General features: G+C 37.0%; 1 protein-coding gene across 2 annotated transcripts in view; it reads left to right on the top strand.

Annotated features, from left to right (window-relative positions):
- The window catches only part of rab28 (RAB28, member RAS oncogene family), a 61,108-nt gene that overhangs the window by 10,661 nt on the left and 24,475 nt on the right, over nt 1-25,972 (top strand). For both annotated transcript variants that reach the window (XM_018093837.2, NM_001030430.1), the window contains exons 3-4: nt 5,500-5,588; nt 10,157-10,286. In XM_018093837.2, coding sequence (XP_017949326.1) covers nt 5,500-5,588; nt 10,157-10,286 — 219 coding nt within the window. The remainder of the gene's footprint in view (nt 1-5,499; nt 5,589-10,156; nt 10,287-25,972) is intronic.

The following is a 25,972-nucleotide window of genomic DNA, read 5'->3' as shown; positions in this document are numbered from 1 at the left end:
CTATACACTCACATACAGACCCATACTGACCTATCTATCCACTCACATACAGACCCATACTGACCTATCTATACACTCACATACAGACCCATACTGACCTATCTATCCACTCACATACAGACCCATACTGACCTATCTATCCACTCACATACAGACCCATACTGACCTATCTATCCACTCACATACAGACCCACACTGACCTATCTATACACTCACATACAGACCCATACTGACCTATCTATACACTCACATACAGACCCATACTGACCTATCTATACACTCACATACAGACCCATACTGACCTATCTATCCACTCACATACAGACCCATACTGACCTATCTATACACTCACATACAGACCCATACTGACCTATCTATCCACTCACATACAGACCCACACTGACCTATCTATCCACTCACATACAGACCCACACTGACCTATCTATCCACTCGCATACAGACCCATACTGACCTATCTATACACTCACATACATAAACCCATATATACCAACATCAATACTAACTAGATTTTAGTATCACAATAGCCTTTTATATTATGCATTTCAACAACATGAAGTCACATTTAAAGGAGAACTAAACCCTCCTAGGTACAAAATTCCCTTTAACTGCCCTCCATCGACCCCCCTCACCTCTCCCTTCTTGCACATCCTATTACCGAGTCTCACCGTGGACACGGGCCGTGTGTGAGCATGTGCAGTTAAAACTGATTCCCGACTAGCCCCAACTGTGCATACTCCTGTAGGGTCTGTATCGGCGGTGAGACCCAAAGCATTTTCTAGTTGACAGAAGATGGCGCCTTGCTACTCTGCTGCCCTGCTTTTTTATGTCAGGTTTTTAAATAGGGCCACTTATTAATGTAATAGGATGTGTGAGAAGGGAGAGGTGAGGGGTGTCGATGGAGGGCAGTTAATGGGACTTTTGTACCTGGGGGGGTTAGTTCTCCATTAAAGATCTGAGAACTGTTTATATGTTTTGGTTATGTCTTGGCAAGTTTTGCTGCAGAGGGCAGACGCAGGACTATGCAACACCTCTAATTTTTGGGGGTTTGACCCTGATCTCTGATAAATCTTTTTCCTGATCTGGGTTGACATGTAAAAGCGGAGAGAACATTCTCCTCTGTTTTTTTCTACACAGCCTCAAAACATCTGGCTGCTTATTTCTGGATTTTTGATAGTTTTACCTGCATGTTACATCCTTCAACAAATAATCCTCAGTATGTAATGGAAACCTCTGTGACACTCTTAGAACTGTGGTACTTATGTGTGACTATGTGTGTCTATTTTACCATTGTAATATAATCAGGTTTTCAGTCCCACTGAAGCAATGTGGTGTTGGCCAGATAAATACTTCTGCTTAAACACTGTAGTCTCCATAGGTTTTTAAAGTACAATGTACATGTTCCAAGCAGAAGCAGCCAACTATAACAATTTAAGTTTTTTGATAAAGTAAATCACTCAATTTAGACTTTTTTTATTGTAACAAATCTCGGCATACCATTAGCGCAGGAGGGTCCTGCAGCGCTTCTCAGAGGAATATGTCGCAGGCACTGCAAGATTGAAAGCGTTAATTGTATATGGATCTGTTTAAACCAAATCACATAAATATTTTCTAATACCATTTCACTGCAAATACTGACCCACTCTGGAATGCTTGTAACCCAGCTCTCTGTGTAGTCTGGATGCATTCACTGTGCACATTTTATAGCTCAGTACGGTTGGACCATTCAATCAGGAACTGCAGAAAGAGAGTTGTTTGGTTCGCAGACAAAATACCTCCAGGAAGTTTGTGGGCATAAGGCAGCAAAACGGTCTCCACTGTGCACAAAGATATTTTAAGCCTTTAGTGCTAGAAGTGGGCAGGGGCATGTTTTCACTTACATTTGGCCATACAGCACTTAAATTGTAGGTTAACCAAAGAACCTAGCAGCATTTTACAAGTTTACCGACCAAATTTCAGGGTGGCTTTTTAACAGTAATCAAAAGCTCATCATGCACTTTTGGAACCTTTAATTATTCATTATTGATTTCTGTTTCAGAATTCAATAATTGAAATAATTTCTCTTTTGTTAAATCTTAGATTTCTCCCAAAATACTTACTAAAAAGTGTTTATTCAGTTTAGTTTTTTGTGTGTGTGTGTGTGTGTGTATGTATAATATATATATATATATATATATATATATATATATATATATATATATATATATATATATATATATATATATATATATATATATATAATTACGGGAAGGAGTCTTGTGACAAAGCTACAATATTGGCATTGATTTTAATATGTCCATTTACATTAGCAAAACTGGTCTATAATTTTTCCACTGGGATGCATCTTTATTTGGTTTATGAGTATTTTATTATGGAACGATATGGATATTAAATCAAGTACCCAAAATAATGATAATCATGCCCCACAAAAAATCTCATTAAACTAAAATTGCTTTGCTAATAAACCCAAACAGACATGGATATAGAAGTACACGTTATAAAATAAGCGCCCGCTTAAAAAAAAATATTTTGATGAGACGGCTGTATTAACCAAAGTTTTGATGGCAATCTCCTGTAAAAATTCCTCTGGAGCATGCTCTTATCATTCCATAATGGGCATTTCATTAATTAATCTGTCTTTTGGGTGTTACTAAAGAGCTTTGTAAGAACTGGGCTGATACCTGGCTGGACCTAGCTGTTGGCATAATTTTATTGTTTCCTCCTCCCTTATTGGTTTCATTTCCAGCATTTTTCATTTTTGATTTATCAGGTAGGAAAATGTAAATAGTACAGTTAGGAATTCTGTATGTGTTACAAAGTTATTGTGAAAGCAAAAATTGTACAGGTATGGGACCTGTTATCCAGAATGCTCGGGGCCTGGGGTTTTCTAGATAAGGGATCTTTCTGTAATTTGGATCTCCATACCTTAAGTCTTAAATATTGTATAAACCCAATAGGATTATTTTGCCTCCAATAAGGGTTAATTATATCTTAGTTGGGATCAAGTACAAGCCACGTTTTTATTATTACACAAAAAAAGGAAATCAGTTTTAAAATTCTGAATTATTTGACTAAAATGGAATATATGGAAGATAGGCTTTCCATAATTCGGAGCTTTCTGGATAACGGGTTTCCGGATTAGGGATCCCATACCTGTATTGGTCCTTAAGGAAATAACAATCTCTTTATGAAGCATCAAGTTTGCAAAACATATATATGAATATTGTTTAGGACTTAAGAACTTTGCCTAACTTGTTACTTCACTTCAGAGTCTCCTATTCATTGTTTAAAAATGGAACCATGGATTAAAGTAGTTTGTAGATCAGTTGTGTTGGTGATTAGAACCTCACCCTAACTTCTAAAAATCTGCATTGTATGTAAGTAATTTGAATTCTCAGCCAATGACAAACCCTTATTTGACAGAAAGCAAGCTCGTTGGTGCAGATGCATGGTTCAATTGTTCTCTCACTAGATATTGTACGTTCCTAAAGGTTGTTGTGTTATGCCATTTTAACACTCTTCCTCTTAATGTATTCTGCTCTTGTTAAGTGCTGTGTGTATTTATGGGGCTACACAAATAAACTTAACATAAATCCACGCAAAGGGCATCTGCTTAACTCATTTTGAGAAGATGTGTTGTGTTCATCTTATTTGTGTTCAATGTGAAGTGTTAGTGCATATTCTATGTGGAATGCACATTGCATGGTGGAATTTGAAGACCCTTTTCTAAATGCATATAAACAGAACGAAACTTAAACCAGATATGTTTTCCCAATGCTGTAAACCACCTTGCTGTAATTATATGTTAATGGCAGACCACCTTCAATGGGAATGTTAGATACCTTCCAATATACTTAGTGCTTTAAAGGCATTAGAGCATTGATCTGCAAGTTGTTACATGCAAGAGGATAAATGCATGAACTAATATATATATTTACCATGTGTGAGGTTCATATCCTCTGTATGATACCAGAGAATAATATGGCAGCCTTCTGACCTTCGTATTTAAAATGTAGTAGATATATATCAGACAAAATAATTAGGGATGCACCGAATCCAGGATTCAGTTTGGGATTCAGCCAAGGTTTGGCCTTTTTCAGCAGGATTTGACCGAATCCACGCTCCTGGCTGAACTGAATCCAAATCCTTAAAATCATGGGACTTTTTAACAAACCCACCATTCTGTAAGCTTTAACCTTCAAAATAAAATGCAGCTCATTATATAGAGGTATTGTCTGTGGACTGCTAATTTGTTTTGTCCGATTTTCTTCTGGCCAGGACCTGTTATCCAGAATGCTTGGAACCTGGGAATTTCTAGATAATGGGTCTTTTAATAATTTGGATCTCCATACCTTAAATCAGGGGTGGCCAGACTTTTTCCGGTCGCAATCGACCGGACCGATGCGGAATGCGGAAGTGCTGCGTGAATGCGTATGTACGTATTCACGCAACACTTCTGCATCCCCAGGTTGATCGCGGTCCACCAGAAATCCACGGGGGATCGACTGGTGGACCGCAATCAACGTATTGCCCACCCCTGCCTTAAATCTACTAAAAAGTAATTTAAACAATAAATAAAACCAATAGAATTGTTTTGCCTCTAATAACAATTAACTATATATTTGAATTATTTCCTTAAAATGGAATCTATGGTAGATGCCCTTCTCGTATTAAAGAGCTCTCTGGATATTGGATTTCCAGATAACGGATCCTATACCTGTGCTGTTTTATTATTACTGAGAAAAAGGAAATCAGTTTTCCAAATTTGAATTATTTGATTAAAATGGAGTCTATGGGAGATGACCTTCTTGTAATTCGGAGCCTTCTGGATAACAGATTCTATACTTGTACCAGCATATTCTATAGACATTGTACATCATTCATATCTGTCCCTGCCCCAGTGGATTTACATTTCAAGGTTTTTATAACAGAGTGCAGTTAACCTGACTGTATAGCTTACCAAACAATCTAGTAGGTATCTGCTTCCTCTTGTACATTTACCCTGTCTGAATACTCTCCTCCCCATTCTGTGGAATGAAATAGCCAATTATAGCGCTTATTTGAAAGTAGTGGTTACAGAAATTAGTCTTTTGGTGTGTTTTGTTGTTGTTGTTGTTTTTTTTTTTTTTTTTACTCTCTCTGTCTCTCTATATACATTATTTTTTCTGTACTGTTTTTTAAAAAAGAGCTGCTTATTCTCTCACCATCAGGGCAAGTAGAGTTGGCAATTTTTAGTAATTCATACTTTTCAGAATTCGCTTTTTTTTCAGCACGACCCTATTTAACCTTGGCAAAGCAAGCAGCATAGTTACATTCACTCATATTAATGAATAAATACAAACATTTTGATAAGTAAGACTGAATAGCCTGTCTTGCTTAGAAGACACAAGCTAGTCATTAGTCATAGAAGCTAAAATGTTTGTTTTTATTATAATACATTTAATGTTTTATCACCTGTGTCTCTCTTTTATTGTTTAATAGGAAATTTAAATGTAACTCTTCAAGTCTTGGACATTGGAGGACAGACCATTGGTGGCAAAATGCTGGATAAATATATTTATGGAACCCAGGTACTGTAGCAAAATAAAATGTAGTCTACTTTTATATATTTTGATGACTTTATGTAGTTACATCAGAAAAAGTTCGGTGTAGTCAACTAACTCATAGCAGCAGTGAAGTCATAGCATGTTCCCTAGGCCACAACCTTTTAAGTTTATGTAAGGGAAATGATAAAATAATAGAATGCCTATACAAAGAATGGGGACCTACAAGATTTGATCCTCTTATTGATAATGTCCCCACCAACCTGCAAGCTGTGCCAGAAAACATTCATGGAAGCTAGGTGGGAAATAAGAAATAATTATGCAATACACCCTTTGTATATTCATTAGAAAAATAACAGCTGAAAGTATGTTGGCCCTCTGTGACTTGCTGTAAACAGCAGTTTTCATAATTATTCATTATTAATGTTCATATAGAGCTCCTTCAGGATTAGTATGGCCCCAATCTGCACCATAGACCTCTTTGAATGATATCTTACATTTAACACAGCGAACACTGGGTGTATCAATAATCATTCCACTACATGGAAAAATATAAGCTTTTATTTCAAGCAGTTTAGAGATTTCTCTCTATGTAGATCACTGTAACCTGCAGAATTCTTCATTTTCTTATGTATAAATGTAATTGATTTGGTATGGCTGAGCCGGTTAATCATGTGAAACTATTTACATTAGTGGTGCTGTACATATAAAGAAACACATACATACTGCATCATTTAACCTTGCCATTAAGAGGAAGGAAGGGAACACATGCTGCTGGGATTATATTATTTTTTATTAGAGTTTATAATATTTTAATTACACTACTCCCTTTGTGTATTTTTTTCATACATCCAGCCTTATTTTGAAAGCTTAAAACAACTTCCCCCCCTCTAATAATCTTTTCATTGCAGTTGCGTATCCAGCCAAATCTTAAAGGAATTTTAACATCTAGGGAGACTATAATAGGCACCATTATACTTTTCTATGAAATGCCTAATAAATCAGCTGCAATAACCACCCACCCTTGCCATTTTTAAAACAGGAGTTTTGGACCTACATTTTTAGCAGAGAGATAATCACCCAACTTACGTTTTTGCCCCATTTGAAAATCCCTCGCTTCAGTTATTAAAAGAAAAATATTTTCTTAATTTGAAATTAAAATTAACAAATGTCAGGCAAAATGATACACTGCCGAATGCTTACACTTGATTGCAAATCCAATATATGTTACCAAGTGAGACTGGAGATTTAAGAAGCAGTGAAGTTTAATATTAATATAATTTGGATTTATGTAGAGCTGAAGTAAATCTGTCTTGAACTGGCTTGCTAGTTCAACTCTGCAAAATGCCTTGTTTGTAGATCCCCAGCTGCTTTAGAGAGACGACTTCTCATTTCCAGGCATTGTGGCTTGGGTCAGATGTGAAAATCACAGTAATTAGTAGAGGATTTTTTGGGAAATCAACACCACAGGTACAGTTTTCAGAGCACGTCCCCTGGAGAGAGAGAAGGAGGAAAAAAAAGTGATATAAGTAAAAGAGGAAATTAACAGTGATCCTACACCCTCCAATTTAATCATAAACTACAAGGATTCTGAAGTAAGAGAGGAGAAAAGCTGAGAACATGTTGGTGCAAACAATAAAGGAGAAAAATGTAAACGTGGATTTGCGCATAAAAAGGACTTGTATGCAATAGACATTTTAGGTTATAAATTTTGTTGATTTCATGGGCTGGGAAATATCAACAACTTTCCACTTTCCAATCTAATGTCATAAACATTCTACAAAATATATTCTACTGGTAAAATTACATTTTAATCTCTATTTAATTTGTTGGGTACATGGTATTTTAAAAAGGTTTAGCCTTTTAGAACATGTAACATTTTCGATTGCTTACCAGAAATGTGAGTGTTACCATATAAAGAAATATACATGCAAGAAAAGTAAACTTTAAGTGGATACTGTCCCCATATCGATTTCCTTTTTAGATTATCTTCCACTGGTGTACATTATCTAATAGTGATAACTGGACTTGCTGAGTAGTCTTAGGCTGATGATACACGAGATTAGTCACCTCCCATGGTGGTGACTAATCTCCTCAAATGCTTTCCTACCAGTCGGAAAACATAAGTGTTGCTTCAGCTTTCCGCTGTCGTACAAAGTTTCCTTGCAAGGCAACTTTGGGTGACTTGGAAAGCTGAAGAGACACATGTTTTCCTACTGGCGATTTACATCCTCACTGATAGAAAAGCTTTTTAGGAGATCAGTTGCCACTGCTGGAGGAGATTCATTTTGGGCCGACTAATCTCCTCATGTGTCATTGGCCGTAAAACATTTCACCAGTTATCCAAGCAGCTTTTTAGTTTAACTAGGTGGTAGCGAATTCCGAGGCATTGTCTAGTTTAGTAGCCATGGCAAGTACCTGCTACTAGTAGCTTCATGTGTGTTCACCCTAAAAGTAAGCTCTGGCACACGGGGGAGATTAGTCGCCCGCGGCAAAACTCCCTGTTCGCGGGCGACTAATCTCCCCGAGTTGCCTTCCCCCTGCCATCCCACCGGCGAACATGTAAGTCGCCGGCGGGATGGCAGACGCAGCGGCGCGATTTCGCGCAAATCGCCCCGCCGCGTGTGCCATCCCGCCGGCGACTTACATGTTCGCCGGCGGGATGGCGGGTCATGGCAACTCGGGGAGATTAGTCGCCCGCGAACAGGGAGTTTTGTCGCGGGCGACTAATCTCCCCCGTGTGCCAGAGCCCTTACTGCACCACAGATCTGTGTCCTGGACCTGCACATTGATACCCACAGTCTTTTACACTTGGGCTACTGTTACAGGACTTCCTTTGCGTTCCAACCCCCCTGGCCCTGGGCAAGAGCATGCACAGTAGCATGACGTATCTGCACGTGCAAAATGATAAGGGTTCTAAGGGAAGTTACATCACACCTAACCAAGATGGTGGTCGCAGGTATAAATATATGTACTAAAGATATGTTTCAGCACTAAATACAGGAGTATCATAGCCTGTTTTGGAAAATAAACCCGGCTGTTTAGCTCCATTTACAGGCCAATCTGTGGGCATAAAGATGATCCTGTTTTTTTCCTTTGATACTTTTTAAAACAGTTTTTCCACTGAACTTATTCTCTCCTGTTTGTTAGCCAGTTTTCAAAGAGACAATCGCTGAGTGCATTGAGCGAGTTACTAAAAATTGCAGGTATGAAGGTCCCCTGAAATTATCCTTTGTATTGTGTGTTAATTTTTCAATCTGGTCTACTAATGTTAGGCCGAGAGGTCAATCAGAATTCAACCAATCCCAAACAGTGTCAAGCTATGATTCCTACACTCATCCACCCCCACGTACCTGCACAAAAAAACACCCACGTTCTATTATTATTATTAACATTTATTTATAAAGCGCCAACATATTCCGCAGCGCTGTACAATAAGTGGGTTTCATACATTGGACATACAGAGTAACATATAAAGCAATCAATAACCGATACAAGAGGTGAAGAGAGCCCTGCCCAAAAGAGCTTACAGTATCCCTATTGGATTTTTAGAAGAGTATTTATCAAGTGGTGAGTTCTAACTTTTACCCATTGATAAATACGCTTCTAAAAATCCCATAGAAATAAAAACTCCCCCAAGTTTCTCCCCTTTATAATAAACTGTACCTACAATTTATACCTCAAATTAGCATCTCCCTTCTGCAGGATATGCTGGAGAGCAGTCTTTATTTCTTTGCATGCACTTGCCCTGATTTTGTACTTTTAATAACCATTCCGTTTTGCTATTCCTCTACCAGCCTAGTGAAAATCTGCCACATAGTAATTCATCAATAGGCAGGCGGGTTACAAATGACTGAATGTGACTTCTCTGGAGATCACTTAATCATTTCTGCCATGCATTTTACCACTGTTGGAAACCTTTTAGAATTCTCACTTATTCTAAATGTAAAACTTTTTATTGTGAAGGAGACTGAAGCAACTTTCACAGTTTCTTTTGCAGCACTGTAGAAACGTATGCCCCATATGCCTACTTTATGCATATTTTAGAGATGAAGCTATTCTTGCTACTTTTCCAGTTCTCTTTGATATCTTCGGGTCAAGTTTGATTAATATAATTTAGCATTAATCCTTAAATGAGCAATATATTATAAATTGTAGTTCATATTAAGTGGTTTTCCCGACAGACGTATAAATTGTGTTTAAAACTCATAATAAAGAAAGAGCTATGTTTCAGTGCAGCAATAATTTCTCATAGGATCACATTATTTCTCAATTTGCAAAGTGCACTGGTTTTTATACCGCACTCATTTCCCAGGAAGGTCCTGAATTACCCCTATAGCCCCACTGGCCCTTTAACACCTTATTAGTAGGACTGTGCTGTTGACATAGTTTGTTGAAATAATTATCTTTGGTTGAGAATGCCTTTAAGCTGCCACTAACACTAACTGATAACCTTGAGGTAATCCTTGCTTCACTAATGAAATAATCACTCACGGTACCTAAAATACTGACATCCATCAAACCAGTCTTTTTCATTTGCATGTGTCCTCTGTTTTTTTTAAACAGACTGATAAAATGATTTCTTTCTTTTTCAGGGAGTTCTTTTGGTGTATGATATTACAAATTATCAGAGCTTTGAAAATTTAGAAGACTGGTTTTCAATGGTGAAGAAAGTAAACGATGAATCAGAGACGCAACCTTTTGTTGCCCTTGTTGGCAATAAAAGTAAGTGCTGGCTTTGACGTTTGTGGTCTATATGTTATACTGTATGTATACTGTGAAAAGTCTGATACTGGTGGTTTTAGATTTCTGTGTTTTAGAGCAATGTAACCAGGCTTTTTTGGGTTTCAGTTTTTATTTTAGGAGTTATTTGTCCATCATATTTTAAACTTTGATGCCCTAAAGACCACAATGGGGAAATGTCTACATATCCTAAAGCTATTTCTCCCCCCAGAACCTGATTTTTCAACTGAGATAATGTATTCAAGGGAGTTTTCACCCTACAATTCTGTTCTAAAGACAATTGGTATTTTGTCTTCACGTTCTATTTTTTCTGTTTTTAAATTCTCTTCTTACTATATTTCTGTAACAAATTAGAAACTTGCTCTAAGAAAAAAAATAAAATAAAGGGAATTATTTATTTTATCAAAAGGGTGGACATAAATACAATATACATAAATACTTTCCATACAATCGACGCTCTAGAATCTCACAAAGAGTTTCCACAGGAATCTGAACCTTGGTCTCAAGCAAGAGATCTAGCATCATAGGAAGATCACTTAACCCCAGGCCATGATTTTTATTTTTTTACATAATATAAGGAAAATCCTGCTGTATGAGCCATTTGGCCATAGTTCCAAATATATTGTAGACAGTTATTAAGTATTTATCCTAAATTACTGGGATTTCAGAACTATCTGGGAAAGGCCATAGGCATGCTCCATAAAGCCTAGTTGGTCTGCAGGCTGGGACCCTTATCCAAAGCTGAGCTGTTTCCACTAACCTCCTTTCCAGGGACCCTGGTAACTACAGGTATAGAACCGATTATCCAGAATGCTCGGGACAAAGGGTATTCCGGATAAGGGGTCTTTCGGTAATTTGGATCTCCATACCTTAAGTCTACTTAAAAAATCAATAAACGATTAATCAAACCCAGTAGGATTGTTTTGCATCCAGTAAGGATGAATTATATCTTAGTTGGGATCAAATACAAGGTACTGTTTTATTATTACAGAGATAAAGGAAATTCATTTTAAAAATGTGAATTATTTGATTAAAACAGAGTCTGTGGGAGACAGACTTTCCGTAATTCGGAGCTTTCTGGACAACGGGTTTACCTGTACTACTCTAGGCTATCATCTTCTTCTGTATATATAAAAAAAAGAAATGTAATAACATCATTAGATTAGCTGTGAATAAATGCAAGTTTTAACTACCATAGTTGTTGCAAAAATAGTGAAATCATTGCAACTTTTATCTCGGGTGGGTTTTCTGTAAAACTGATTTCAGGGCAAAACTGTTTCCTGTTAAACATCTCAGAAGGGTTTACTGTAAAATGAACCCAGTAGTTTCACAAGAATTGCTTTTAACATATCATATGTTTGAAAAATGTATTTTGCTTAATCTTATTTTTTGGAAATCTGGAACAACCTTGCTTGCTCTGCCTGTTTGCTCTCTCTGATGAATCTTTAAGTGTCAAACCTGCATTCTTACAAGAGATATTATAAACAGGTATTAACCCAGGATGCATGAGAGCCGCACTCCTCTTGATTTATAGTCTCTTTGATGGTCCCAGGGGCACTGGTTATCTAATGTTTCTAGTAAGGGTAGGAATTATCAGACAACAGTGCACCATGGATGGATGAATGATTTAAACTTATAGATATTAACCAGATCTTCCCCCTGCTCCCTTATAGAGACTAATAACTCAGATTTTTAAACAGTCTACTTGACAGATAGGGGCAAGTAGGAGAGTGCATCAACTCTAATTAACAATGTTGACTGTATGTACGCTTTAGCTATGATAAATTGCCCCAACATGGCTGTCTCTGTGTAAAAAAAAAACTTATGGTTAGTTACACAATGAAGCTTAAAGGTTACATGTTAATGCAGTTCTTAAAGTCTACTTCTCTGCTTTCAGTTTTGATGCATTATTCTTATAACACTTCTATAAAAAGTAGCTTTTTAAATCACCTAAATCGCAGTTCAGTATTTTCCTTTTGTGCATATGGGATTATTTTTAACTTTCAATAATTCCATTAGTGAAATTTTGCCTTGATAAATAAAATAAATGTAAAAGAGAGATAGAGAGCAATACAAGGGAAAGTTGTGCACACAAGTCTTTATAAATAAAAAGTGAATCTTTATTCAGTGTTTCAGATGACACTCGACCCTTCATCAGGAATAATCAAGAACTAAGATATAATTAATCCTTATTGGAGGCAAAACAATCCTACTGGGTTTATTCAGTATTTAAATGATTTTTAGTAGACAAGTTATGGAGATCCAAATTACGGAAAGATCCCTTATTCAGAAAACCCCAGGTCCCAAGCAGTCTGGATAACAGCTCCAGCCGTGAAACTACAGCCTGCTTTTGTCTAGCAAGTGTCCCAACCCCATCGTTCCTCCATGATCTGACACTGTGGCATACTGTGGGGGCAAGTCCGTCTCGCTGTGTTGGGGGTGGCCCTTAAGAAAAGGGATTCATACCATAAACTGTGTCTTTTTGGAACATAAAGTTTAATCAAAATGGTTCCAAATGTGCAAATTTGGCTGAAGATTTTTGGGGAAAGCTATTACGAAAGTAACCCAACCCAACTTCAATGCATTAATCTTTTATATTGACATTCATACTTTGCAAACTGTCCCTAATCTTTTTTTTTTTACAGAAATGAATAACTGTCGCTTTAAATATATATATATGTATTTTTATAAATGAATCCTCAACCTGTTTTTATTATTTTAATACAGCATAAAATTGGAGACTGGTTTTTCTATAGCCATTACTGTGTTTTAATTGGCATGAGTAAATCATTAATATCAAACTGTCAACATCTAAGTGCATGGATTCACTATTTTGCATGAGCTGCACTGAATTTAATTTTTCTAAATCTTTTCCTTTTGTGCAAATAAGCCTGTTTCTGTGTGAGACCCGTGTTAGTGTTGCTACAGGCGCGCATGTAGGTTTCAGTTTATATAGCTGGCAAAGAAGACATATGTCTAATAAAAGAGATGCTGCAGCAGCCATAGCTTTAGCCTGAATGTGCTTCTGTTTTTAGTTTAGGTAGAAATGTTGTTTCTGGACGTATCCTTCATACTCAGGTCTTCTTACAACAAATGGAAAACCCTAATTGCACCCCGGGGAATAGTTAATCTGGAGTGGACATATGGCGGACAAAAGTTGAGTCTAGTAAATGAAATAAAATTATAAACAGAAAATGTGTGAATGTCTGAAGCGTCTCGCAACCCTGCGAGATATCATGCCTCATAGATTTAACTCACTTGTGGCTAAATTGTCAATCCCTCTTTATTAGCTGCATTCATGTTTAACATGTTTAACACAAATCCAGCATTAAGTCTGACTTACATTTAATTAAAGTGATCAGTATCTGTTTCCTGATGGTGTTTAGGTTGGAGATGGCTGTTTAATAAAGTAGAAATAATACTGCACAAAAGCCCTGGCCTGTATTCTCCACGGTGCAACGGCAGATAATGTAGGCACGGCTAATCCCTGAGAGGCTGGCAATCTTGTATATATAAGAGTATGAAGCGGTCTGTTTATAGCAGGGAATAAAAAATTAACTATGGGCAACATTTTGGCTTCCTGGCTATAGCTATTACATGTGGTTGCGCTACTCCTGCAAAAGGTTAAGTATTAATGGAAAATGTTCACAGCCTTTTCACTCAGAAAAAACATGTTACTTGTAAGTTTTCTTTTGATTTTACTTTTACAGTTACATTGAATGTCTTCATTCATTTAGCCATCCATAAAGCAAATATTGTTGCACATGCAGTGGATAATAAGTCTTTTTAAGGCTACTTGTGTGGCATGTCACAGATCATTAACTGCAAGCAACCACCTGACTTGAGGAAAGTCTGGAAGCATCATTACAGTGAAATAGTCTTTTATTTCTTTATCACTGCAACACATTGATCGGGAAGAATGTCCCGCCAACCACATTTTCCTATGTATTATCACACAAAGCAACTGATGAGAGGGAAGGACAAACAGAGAAGTGTGAACAGCCTATTTAAATGGATACTGGCTCCCCCCTGACAGAACTGCAGCTTTGCCTCAGTGATCAAGCAGAGTCAGTGATAAGTATGGGGCTGCGATGCCATCAAAAATGTCTAGCAGTGACACACGGGGTGCTCTGTAGCTGACATTATTCTAACCAGATATGTTTTATTATGCAGTCCAGGAATGGAATTGGTTACCCAGAAATCCAGGAAGATCTGAATCGCAGGAAGGCCATCTTAAGAAAATGATTTCTATTTTTTTTAATTCATTTATTTTTCTTTGTAAAATTAAAACTTTGTACAAGCTGCATAAATCCTTGTTGCGGGGCAACAACATTTTTTAAAAATGTTGAAATATTTCTAGTAGAGTTTGAATATGGTGATCCACATTATTAAAAGATAACTTATATAAGCATTTAATCAAATTAATAATTGGGATAGTCATTTATATTAAATCCACAATATGCAGCGGTGCAAAAAAATCTCTAGTGGCCACAGAGGAAAATGCTCATTCAATATAAATCTGCACCAGTGTTACAGTTAAAAGAATATAGCTTTATTACAGTTCATTAAAATCATTGAAACCACTTACAGAGCTGTACATGGGCTGTGTACACTGGGTTTCAGTGATTTTAATGGATTGTAATAGAGCTATATTCTTTTAGCGAATTATATTGAATGAAATATTGCAGAATTATATTGAATGAAAAGATAACGTATGCAGAAAACAGCTGTTTTTCTTACCTGTACACTTGGAGGCCCATTTATCAACATTCTCATTTTCGTAGTTTTAGAGGTTTTGTAAACCATGAAAATACACATTTTCTCAAAAACTACGAATGCCAAGTGATTTATCAAAACAGCCTTTAAAATAAAGCATAAATGAAAAAGAAAATGCAGAAAAAAAGTGAAAACTGCAGCTTGAATGAAAAAAAAAATGCAGGAAAAAAACCCCTCTAAAACCAAGCAAAGAAAGATTAGCCAATTGAAAAGGGACAGCTGCCCTTGACTTCTACATGACCTCAACAGCTTTTAGATTGCACATTTTTACTTTGGCCACATTTTTGTTGCATAATAAATGGCGAGAAAGCTGACTTTTTTCATGACAAAATCACACATTTGTGCCAAAAATAGGAATCTTGAAAACAAAATATGAATGTTAGTAAATGTGCCCCCCTTAGGGGCTGATTTATCAAAAAATGAATTTCAAGTTTTCAAACTTAAATGTGAGCCTATTTATTAAAAACCTCAAAACGTGAAAACTCAGTCTAGAAATAATGTAGTAACAAATTTGAATGTAGCAAAATCACATTCTACCCAACATTTTCAATGAGTGCCAAATATCAAACACCTTTTTAAAAACTTGAATTGAAAAATAGCTTGAATTTTGCTAATACAACTCCCATCAAATTCTTTTCTTTGCCAGTGAATAAGCTTATGAGAGAAATAATGGCTGCTCCCTTTTTTGTGTGTAATAAATATGGAGAGAAAAACCTCCTTGTGCTGAATTACCTATGCCAATTTTTTTAAAAAACGGAAACATTTTTTAAAGGAGAACAATAACTATTTTACAAGCCTTTACTGGCTGCTTAATAAAACTGTCATAAATTGGGTTTATTTTTTTTATTGTTTTTTTTTTTTATATATATATTTTTCAAATGTAAATGGCTTATTATTTTGCTCCCTCTATTTAATATTTTTCCTACTGCAAACTAAGTCAGATATTAATGAGTTGGAAAGACTTGGAGTGGAACAATTTTAACTATGACTATAGACCATTAAAGTTAGACTTTGCGGAATGCCCTGCTGTATGTAACAAAACATATTAAACATCTTTAAAAAAAAGTTTATTAAACATATATATATGTGTATATTATCCTCTTACACTCAGTGGTGACTATGGCTAATGCATAGCAAAATGATTCATGTATTTATAAAAGATATAGTTATTACCGGCTGAACATTATCATTTATTGTGCATCATGACTTGATGGCTCCCGACTTTTCAACCCATAAGAATTAGCAGTTATAAATAAACGCAGTGGAAAAGAACCATTCTGAACAGTATTTGCGCTTTCTATAACTTAATTTTATCCCTTGATAGAACAAGACCTTATTGGACCTGACAGTTTCTGTAGCACAGACATTTCAATTTAAGTTTCATACTCATGTCTTTCAATTTCCTAAAAGCCGTCCCTTGGAGATGTCTATCATAGAATATCCTTAAAAGAGCAAAAACAGGTAAAGAAAAGGCTTGCACATAAACTACCTCAGAGTCTAAAGGTCAGGTATGTATAGTATTACTTACTGGCCAAGCCAAGAATAATTTGAGCTGCTACTCTTAATACCATAACTGTGTTATGCTTAAGTGATTGCTTTATAAGTGGAGAGTAGCATTCTTGGTCCCAGCTGGCAGTATTTGAAAATTCTTGGGCAAATATTGGAGCTCTTATCAGTAGGAATAATCTAAAATCGCACAAAGAATAATAAGATCATTTTGCCAGTTCTTTATGAATGGCCTTTAGTTTTGTATGTGTACATAAAAAGCACATTTAAGAGCTATGATCAATTAAGGGCCTGTTTATGCTTCTGTATATTTATTGACCTTTTTTTTTTATTATTAAAGTACTGACATACTTTGATTTTGCGCAGACTGGTTTCCCTAGCAAAAAATTATATCTGATTGTAAATTGTCAAACACAATAATTATCCGAATCTGTTCTGCTCAGGTTAAGTTTATTTTCACATCTCAAAAAAATACCCTTTTCATTTAGATTTTGCTAGATTTTATGTTCTGAACGTTAACACTAATGGCAGGAGTTTTGCCCACTTAGTATTTCAATAGAGAAAGGCAGATTGCCAACCATGGCGCCTGTCATTGACTCAAACTTGTCACCTTGAAAAATTCCCATTTTGGGGGCAACTGCCCCCCCTGTACAAGAAACTGCCTGGTGCGCCACCAGCCAAGAAAATGTAACAAATCTGCAGTGTTTCCAACATCGCTAAAACATCAGATAAAGGGCCAAATGCATTTGTATGAGGAAGCATCTTGTTGTGACATGGATTTATGGCTCATTTACCAACCCCACAAATACAAGAAGTGGGTCAAAGTGCAAAAAGCAGGGTTTTTTGCACCCATTTTTATGTGTGCATTGCCTTGTCTTGCCTCAAAAGTGATAGATTTTTTTTTTTTTTGCTTGAATCTAGCCAAATATACTTTAATTTGGTACTGCCAGCTTTTTGCTGGGCAGTAATGTTATAGTATATTTTTACACACTTAAATCCCTAAAAAGACCCCAAAATGAAACACCTGTCTCCTGAAATCCGATAATTTCTGAAGATTGCAATAGTCACAAAAATTCAGTTTGTTTGAATACGAAGATTTCGTACTTACGATCCGAAATTTTCGTATTGAAACAATTGTTTACTATTGGCGATCTGAAAGTCACTAAATGATTGTATCCAAAAAATCGTAAACGGCAGGAAAACCTTTCTGACTTTGAACCTTCAGTGCATGATTTTGGAAGCCTCCCATAGAACTCAATGGCACTCTGCAGCTCCAACCCGGCCCAAGGAAAGTCTCCCATAGGGCTCAATGGCACTCTGCAGCTCCAACCTGGCCCAAGGAAAGTCTCCCATAGGGCTCAATGGCACTCTGCAGCTCCAACCTGGCCCAAGGAAAGTCTCCCATAGGGCTCAAAGGCAATCTGCAACTCTAACCCGGCCCAAGGAAAGTCTCCCATAGGGCTCAATGGCACTCTGCAGCTCCAACCCGGCCCAAGGAAAGTCTCCCATAGGGCTCAATGGCACTCCGCAGCTCCAACCTGGCCCAAGGAAAGTCTCCCATAGGGCTCAATGGCACCCTGCAGCTCCAACCCGGCCCAAGGAAAGTCTCCCATAGGGCTCAATGGCACTCTGCAACTCCAAATTGGCCCAAGGAAAGTCACAATACCGAAGCTTGAATGAATCCGAAACTTTCGTACTCGTTGCAACAAATGTGATTTTGTTGTGCAAATTGCCACAAAGTACGAAAAAGTCATGCAAATTAACGAAAATATCACAGAAAACACGCCAAAAGTTGTAAACTTTAGAAAAAATACGAATTTTTTTGTATTCGGACCTGTCATACTTTAATGAATGTGCCCCATAATGTGGTAGATTTAAGTAGAAGTAGTATTAGTTTTGTAGTGTCCACTCTTTTACCTGTATATTTGTCTAAATTGCCAGAAGCATCCTATGCACAGGATATTTTTTAAAATGTACTAATTACTATAAAATGACTTAATTATCATTTATGGAAAAACTAAAACTCCATATTAGAATAAAAATAATTAAAGCATACAGTATCATTGAACTAAAGCTATAGGATGTGTGTCAGTGAGGCCACTTTGTTATAACAGGGACATGCTAATGGCACCCACGATGACATATTTGTCACCCACGATTAAATCTGTACAATAAAATGAAATGGCGCGTATGTTTTCCCCATGGCAATTTATTTTAGTGCCGGTGGGAAAACATTTTGTGAGATTTGTGGTCTGCAGTAGCGCAGATTTACCGCAGGTGACCGATCTTCCCCTCTGCCATTAGCCTTACTCTGAAATCCAGTTTCTTTGTGTTTGTTGATGACACCAAATAGAATCGTCCCTAGATATGGTTAAGTGTCTAAGTGGCAGATGAGATTCACTTTAGATAAATGAAAAGTTATGCGTTTAGGAACTGAAATGTGCGTTCTACTAACAGACTAATTGAATTGCTAATGGAAAGGCTCTAGAAGTACTTGTAGATAACTAGTTATTGGCAAGAGTGGTAATTTGTTGCAAATAGCTGGCAAAATATTGTCCTGCACAAATAAAATATCACCTAGGCTTACGGGCACATTTACTAATCCACGAACGTCCGAATGCGTTTTTTTCGTAATGATCTGTATTTTGCGATTTTTTCGTAAATTTCGCAACTTTTTCGTAGCCATTACGACTTGCTCGTAAATTGTCGCGACTTTTTCGTAGCCAATATGACTTGCTCGTAAATTGTTGCTACTTTTTATAGCTCGTGTAAGATTGCATATACAATACACTCGACTAGAAATGAAATGCAAAACACCACATTCTTTAAAGGGAAACGAAAGGCAAAATCACTTGGGGGTGCCAAAATGTTAGGCACCCCCAAGTGACTTTAACCGCTTACCTCGTACCCCGGGCTGGTGCCCCTGTTAGGAGAAAACAGCACCAGCCCGGGGCACCTGGAGCGGATCGCTTCCTTCTTCCGGCTTCCGTTGCTGGAATGCCAGCGGTGGGCGTATTCCGCAGTAGTGTGAAAAGGCGACTTTAATGTTTAAGTTCGGCTTTTCACTCTACTGCGCATGCGCGCGCAGTGAATCAGGAAGAAGCAAGCGCCGGCAGCTACCCCGGGCTGGTGCTGTTCCCTCCTCACAGGGGCACCAGCCCGGGGTAAAAGGTAGGTGGTCAAAGTCACTTGGGGGTGCCTAACATTTTGGCACCCCCAAGTGACTTTGACTTTCTTTTTCCTTTAAGAACAATGCAGTAGCTCACAACGTCAAAGGTGCCTGTACCTATCTAGCATGAGATTTACTAGCTGGGTTTTTGTGGCTCCAGTGTGTACAGATTGCATTGTTTCCAGTGTTTGAGAATCCTAGGTGCAAGTCCGTTGCATGTGTAGAAGCAACATGCAAAGGGAGCGCTGAAAGTAACTGTTCTTCAAGATGTGTTAATTTTAGGGTTCTCTTGGGTCCATGCACATAACGCTTTCTATTTTATTTAGAAAATTACAATTGTCATTTTGTTTCAAGTATAGGTGAGGATGTATTAACACAAGTACATTGGTGAATGACATATAAGCTAGATTTTGAACTTTACACTTTCACTTACTAGTGGTTTTTGAGATATTAGCAATTTTAGGCTGCTAATGTTAGGCTTTGGGTATATCAGCTGTCTCTGAAAGTTTTTTCTTAAGCAACCCTAGGGTAACTAACTGTATAGGAAGTACATGAGCCTCACTTACTTTCAGAGAGAGCTGTTGAACCAGAAAGTTCTCCCATAGACTCCATTATAAGCAAATATTTCTAAAAATGATTTCCTTTTTCTCTGTAATAATAAAACAACCTTATACTTGATCCCAACTATTTGGTTTATTCAATATTTAAATTATTTTTTATATTTTATTAAGTTATGGAGATCCAAATTACGGAAAGATCCCTTATCTGGAAAACCCCAGGTCCCAAGCATTCTGGATAACAGGTTCCATACCTGTAATATATGAACTGTATATAGGATACAAAAGGAAAATCTAACTGATTGTAATCACTTACCTGATACCCCAGCCCGTTAGTAATGTCCTGCACCCGATCCTAACACGCCTTCTCCCAACCTGCTGCTCTGTGGATATTTATATACCAGCGCCCGACCATCTCTGACATCACAGAGGGGGCGGGGCAAGCAACACGTATATAAATAGCCATTCCTGTAGGCAGAAGTGGAGTGCAGTTAGGTCGCGGGCAGGAAGGACGGCAGGAAGAGCTCGGCCCGAACTCACCATGTGACCCGAGGAACTTATGTGTGTGTTGGCTTGACCTGTGGGTGTCTGTCCGGGCTGCGCATCAATACAGCCCGGGGTACTGCACCACAGACTGATCCTCTTCTTCTTTGTTCAGTACCCCCAGGCAGACTCATGCACAGTAGAGTGAAAAAATCGCCTCTGCTTTGTGCTGCTTGCTAAAACATACCCCACGCCGGCACAATTCAGGGATTTAGACTTTCCTTTTCCGTAACCTGATTGCTTTATTTTTAATTAGTAATCAGAACTTGATTAACTGATCAAAAGAACCTAACAAGGTCCTCAAATACAGCAAGTGTCTCAGGTTCATTGTATGAGTTAAATAAGTATTTTATTTAAAATAACCCAGAATGCTGGAATTAACAGACTCAGATTTATTACAATATCATTGCAATGAGGCGTCAGATTCAAGTGTACATGGCAGTCAGAATATAAACACATGCTCATGATCAAATTAATGTATTTCATCTGTCTTCAACTAATAACAGTGTGTCATGCTATCTATCTGAGAAGGGGCATAAACAGTTTATTTTGTGTTTGGACTAACTTCCTGGAGGTAGTTAATGTGACATGCAGTTTGTCTAAAATGAGTAAAACCAGATCAGCACTCAAGATGTTTTCCTGATACCCCAAAATTTTACTCAGAAAACTGTTGTGGGAAGATATTAGTAGATTATTTCACATTTCCTTAAGGAAATTCTTTATAGGTATGTCTTTTGGATGCAGGATACAATTTGGTATTGTCATTATCCAGAATGATTGGTTTTCCAGATAAGGGATCTTTCCGTAATTTGGATCTCCATACCTTAAGTCTACTAAAAGATTATTTAAACCTGAAATAAACCCAATATGATTGTTCTGCCCCAATAAGGATTAATTAGATCTTAGTTGGGATCAAGGACAGGTACTGTTTTATTATTACAGAGAAAAAGGAAATCATTTTTAGAAATTAGAATTACAGGTATGGGGTCCCTTATCCGGAAATCCGTTATCCAGAAAGTTCAAAATTATGGAAAGGCCATCTCCCATTATAAGCAAATAATTCTAATTTTTAGAAATGATTTCCTTTTTCTCTGTAATTATGAAACAGTACCTTTTACTTGATCCCAACTAAGATATAATTACCCCTTATTGGGGGCAGAACAGCCCTATTGGGTTTAATTAATGGTTAAATGATTCCCTTTTCTCTGTAATAATAAAACAGTACCTGTATTTGATCCCAACTAAGATATAATTACCCCTTATTGGGGCAGAACAGCCCTATTGGGTTTATTTAATGGTTAAATGATTCCCTTTTCTCTGTAATAATAAAACAGTACCTGTACTTGATCCCAACTAAGATATAATTACCCCTTATTGGGGGCAGAACAGCCCTATTGGGTTTATTTAATGGTTAAATGATTTCCTTTTCTCTGTAATAATAAAACAGTACCTGTACTTGATCCCAACTAAGATATAATTACCCCTTATTGGGGGCAGAACAGCCCTATTGGGTTTATTTAATGGTTAAATGATTCCCTTTTCTTTGTAATAATAAAACAGTACCTGTACTTGATCCCAACTAAGATATAATTACCCCTTATTGGGGGCAGAACAGCCCTATTGGGTTTATTTAATGGTTAAATGATTCCCTTTTCTCTGTAATAATAAAACAGTACCTGTACTTGATCCCAACTAAGATATAATTACCCCTTATTGGGGGCAGAACAGCCCTATTGGGTTTATTTAATGGTTAAATGATTCCCTTTTCTCTGTAATAATAAAACAGTACCTGTACTTGATCCCAACTAACATATAATTACCCCTTATTGGGGGCAGAACAGCCCTATTGGGTTTATTTAATGGTTAAATGATTTCCTTTTCTCTGTAATAATAAAACAGTACCTGTACTTGATCCCAACTAAGATATAATTACCCCTTATTGGGGGCAGAACAGCCCTATTGGGTTTATTTAATGGTTAAATGATTCCCTTTTCTTTGTAATAATAAAACAGTACCTGTACTTGATCCCAACTAAGATATAATTACCCCTTATTGGGGGCAGAACAGCCCTATTGGGTTTATTTAATGGTTAAATGATTCCCTTTTCTCTGTAATAATAAAACAGTACCTGTACTTGATCCCAACTAAGATATAATTACCCCTTATTGGGGGCAGAACAGCCCTATTGGGTTTATTTAATGGTTAAATGATTCCCTTTTCTCTGTAATAATAAAACAGTACCTGTACTTGATCCCAACTAAGATATAATTACCCCTTATTGGGGGCAGAACAGCCCTATTGGGTTTATTTAATGGTTAAATTATTTCCTTTTCTCTGTAATAATAAAACAGTACCTTGTACTTGATCCCAACTAAGATACAGTTAATCCTTATCAGGGGCAAAACAATCCTATTGTGTTTATTCAATATTTATATGATTTTTAGCAGACTTAAGTTATGGAGATCCAAATTACGGAAAGATCCCTTATCCGGAAAACCCCAGGTCCCGAGCATTCTGGATAACCGGTCCCATACCTGTATTAACTTATAATGGAGTCTATGGGAGATGCCCTTCCCGTAATTCAAAACTTTCTGGATAACCGGTTTCCGGATAATGGATCCCATACCTGTACTTTATAACTCACAATTCCTTCTGGGTTTGTAGCTACTACACCTACCACTATATTTTTAATATGTTTATGGCGATCACAGTCCGTAAAGCAGGGTAATGTTTTCTGTATTTAATAATTTTGTTATCTAGATAACATGAACATATTCTAAAAACCTACATTTTAGTAGATATCTGCTACTGGGTTGCTTGGTTGAGTTACCCTTACAGTAAGCAAATTGATTTTTGATGCTAAGTAAATATAGTTCAAGTTATACATACATACTTTCTACTGTTTATAGCACTCTTGTTTCTTTTTAATGTGTACTTAAAAAATGTAAAACAAAAGATTAGCTTTTACAAAATTGACAACAGTAGAACCCATTTTCATCTTACAATGTATTTATTTACTCACGGTGACCATAAGTTCATTTTATGATCTGATCTACATTCTCTATATCACTTTGAACATAGTAACATAGTAAGTTGGGTTGAAAAAAGACATTCGTCCATCAAGTTCAACCATAATGCCTATATATAACCTGCCTAACTACTAGTTGATCCAGAGGAAGGCAAAAAACCCCATCTGAAGCCTCTCTAATTTGCCACAGAGGGGAAAAAATTCCTTCCTGACTCCAAGATGGCAATCGGACCAGTCCCTGGATCAACTAGTACTAAGAGCTATCTCCCATAACCCTGTATTCCCTCACTTGCTAAGAATCCATCCAGCCCCTTCTTAAAGTTATATAATGTATCAGCCAGCACGACTGATTCGGGGAGGGAATTCCAGAACCTCACAGCTCTCACTGTAAAAAATCCTTTCCGAATGTTTAAATGGAACCTCCCTTCTTCTAAACGGAGTGGGTGCCCTCGTGTCCGTTGGAAGGACCTACTGGTAAATAAAACATTAGAAAGGTTATTATATGATCCCTTTATATATTTATACATAGTTATCATGTCACCTCTTAAGCGCCTCTTCTCCAGTGTAAACAGACCCAACTTGGCCAGTCTTTCTTCATAACTGAGACTTTCCATACCCTTTACCAGCTTAGTTGCCCTTCTCTGGACCCTCTCTAACTCAGTAATGTCCCGTTTGAGCACTGGAGACCAAAACTGAACAGCATATTCTAGATGGGGCCTTACCAGCGCTCTGTAAAGGGGAAGAATAACCCCCTCCTCCCGTGAATCTATACCCCTTTTAATACAGCTCCAAACCTTGTTTGCCCTTGCAGCTGCTGCCTGGCATTGCTTGCTACAGCCAAGTTTATTATCTACAAGGACTCCAAGGTCCTTCTCCATTATGGATTTGCCTAGTGCAGTCCCATTAAGGGTATACGGGGCTTGCATGTTTTTACATCCCAGGTGCATGACCTTACATTTATCCACATTAAATCTCATCTGCCACTTAGCTGCCCAGATTGCCAGTTGGTCAAGATCCTGCTGCAGGGATGTCACATCCTGGATAGAATTGACTGGTCTGCAGAGTTTTGTGTCATCTGCAAACACTGATACATTACTCATAATACCCTCCCCTAAGTCATTTATGAACAAATTAAACAAAAGTGGACCCAGTACAGAACCCTGAAGAGGATGAATTAATAATTATTTATGGGTAGAGTGAATTAAGGCAGTGAAGTTCTAAAGAATTAGGAAGAGTAAAGAGCATTAATTTATACCTCAATTCAATTTAAAGAAATAATAATAATAACCTAAAAAATTACTTTATATATTAGCAGTTTTAGACTGCTATTACCAGGCTTTTGGCTCAACAGGTTTCCCACAACAGGTCTCTCTGATCGTTAGCTACCCTAGAGGTAATTGTTTACACAGGAAGTTCATAAACTGTTCAGATTGCTTATATTTTGACCTTCACAGAAAGCTGTTGTCACAAGTGTGATGTTAGCAGTTTTAAACTGCTAAAATCTCAGATGCCACTAAAAATAGAAGATGTAAATTGCAAACATGCTAAGGGGATTACTCTGAGTAAGTTTACATCAATTCCTGTTTTTAGTTTAGATCCACTTTCAAATATATTTGGTAGTTTAATAGACAGATGTATTATAATTTGAATTGAAAGGGGGTCTAACTAAATAGTCACATATAATTTGCATTACAATTAATAGGATGGTTTGCAATTGAAAACTGGGTAACCTTTGGGAAAAAAAAACCTCAGTATTAAATATGAGCTTGCATGTTTTACTGCATTTACATATTTTAACTTTTCTTGGATTATTATTACCTTGGTTTTTTTTTTTAAAAACTTGAGTAATCAAGTGGAACATGGTGTGATGTTAACTTTATTACTACTAAAGGTTTGGTCTTGGGTTTATACAGGCCAATGTATGAAAGAAAAACTTGTTTTTTCACTTAAGTTCAGTTATCAGTAATTGTGAATTCCATTTTCTCTGTTTCAGAACAAAACTAAAGCGATATTTGTCTTATTTATAGAACTATATAACATCTATCCTATTCTAATATAGTCTAGGTAGATATATGTACACACACACACA

The sequence above is a fragment of the Xenopus tropicalis genome, chromosome 1, assembly GCF_000004195.4.
Source record: "Xenopus tropicalis strain Nigerian chromosome 1, UCB_Xtro_10.0, whole genome shotgun sequence".
NCBI classification, from domain to species: Eukaryota; Metazoa; Chordata; class Amphibia; order Anura; family Pipidae; genus Xenopus; species Xenopus tropicalis.
Note: the sequence above shows the minus strand (reverse complement) of the source record. Positions and strands in the feature narration are given on the sequence as shown.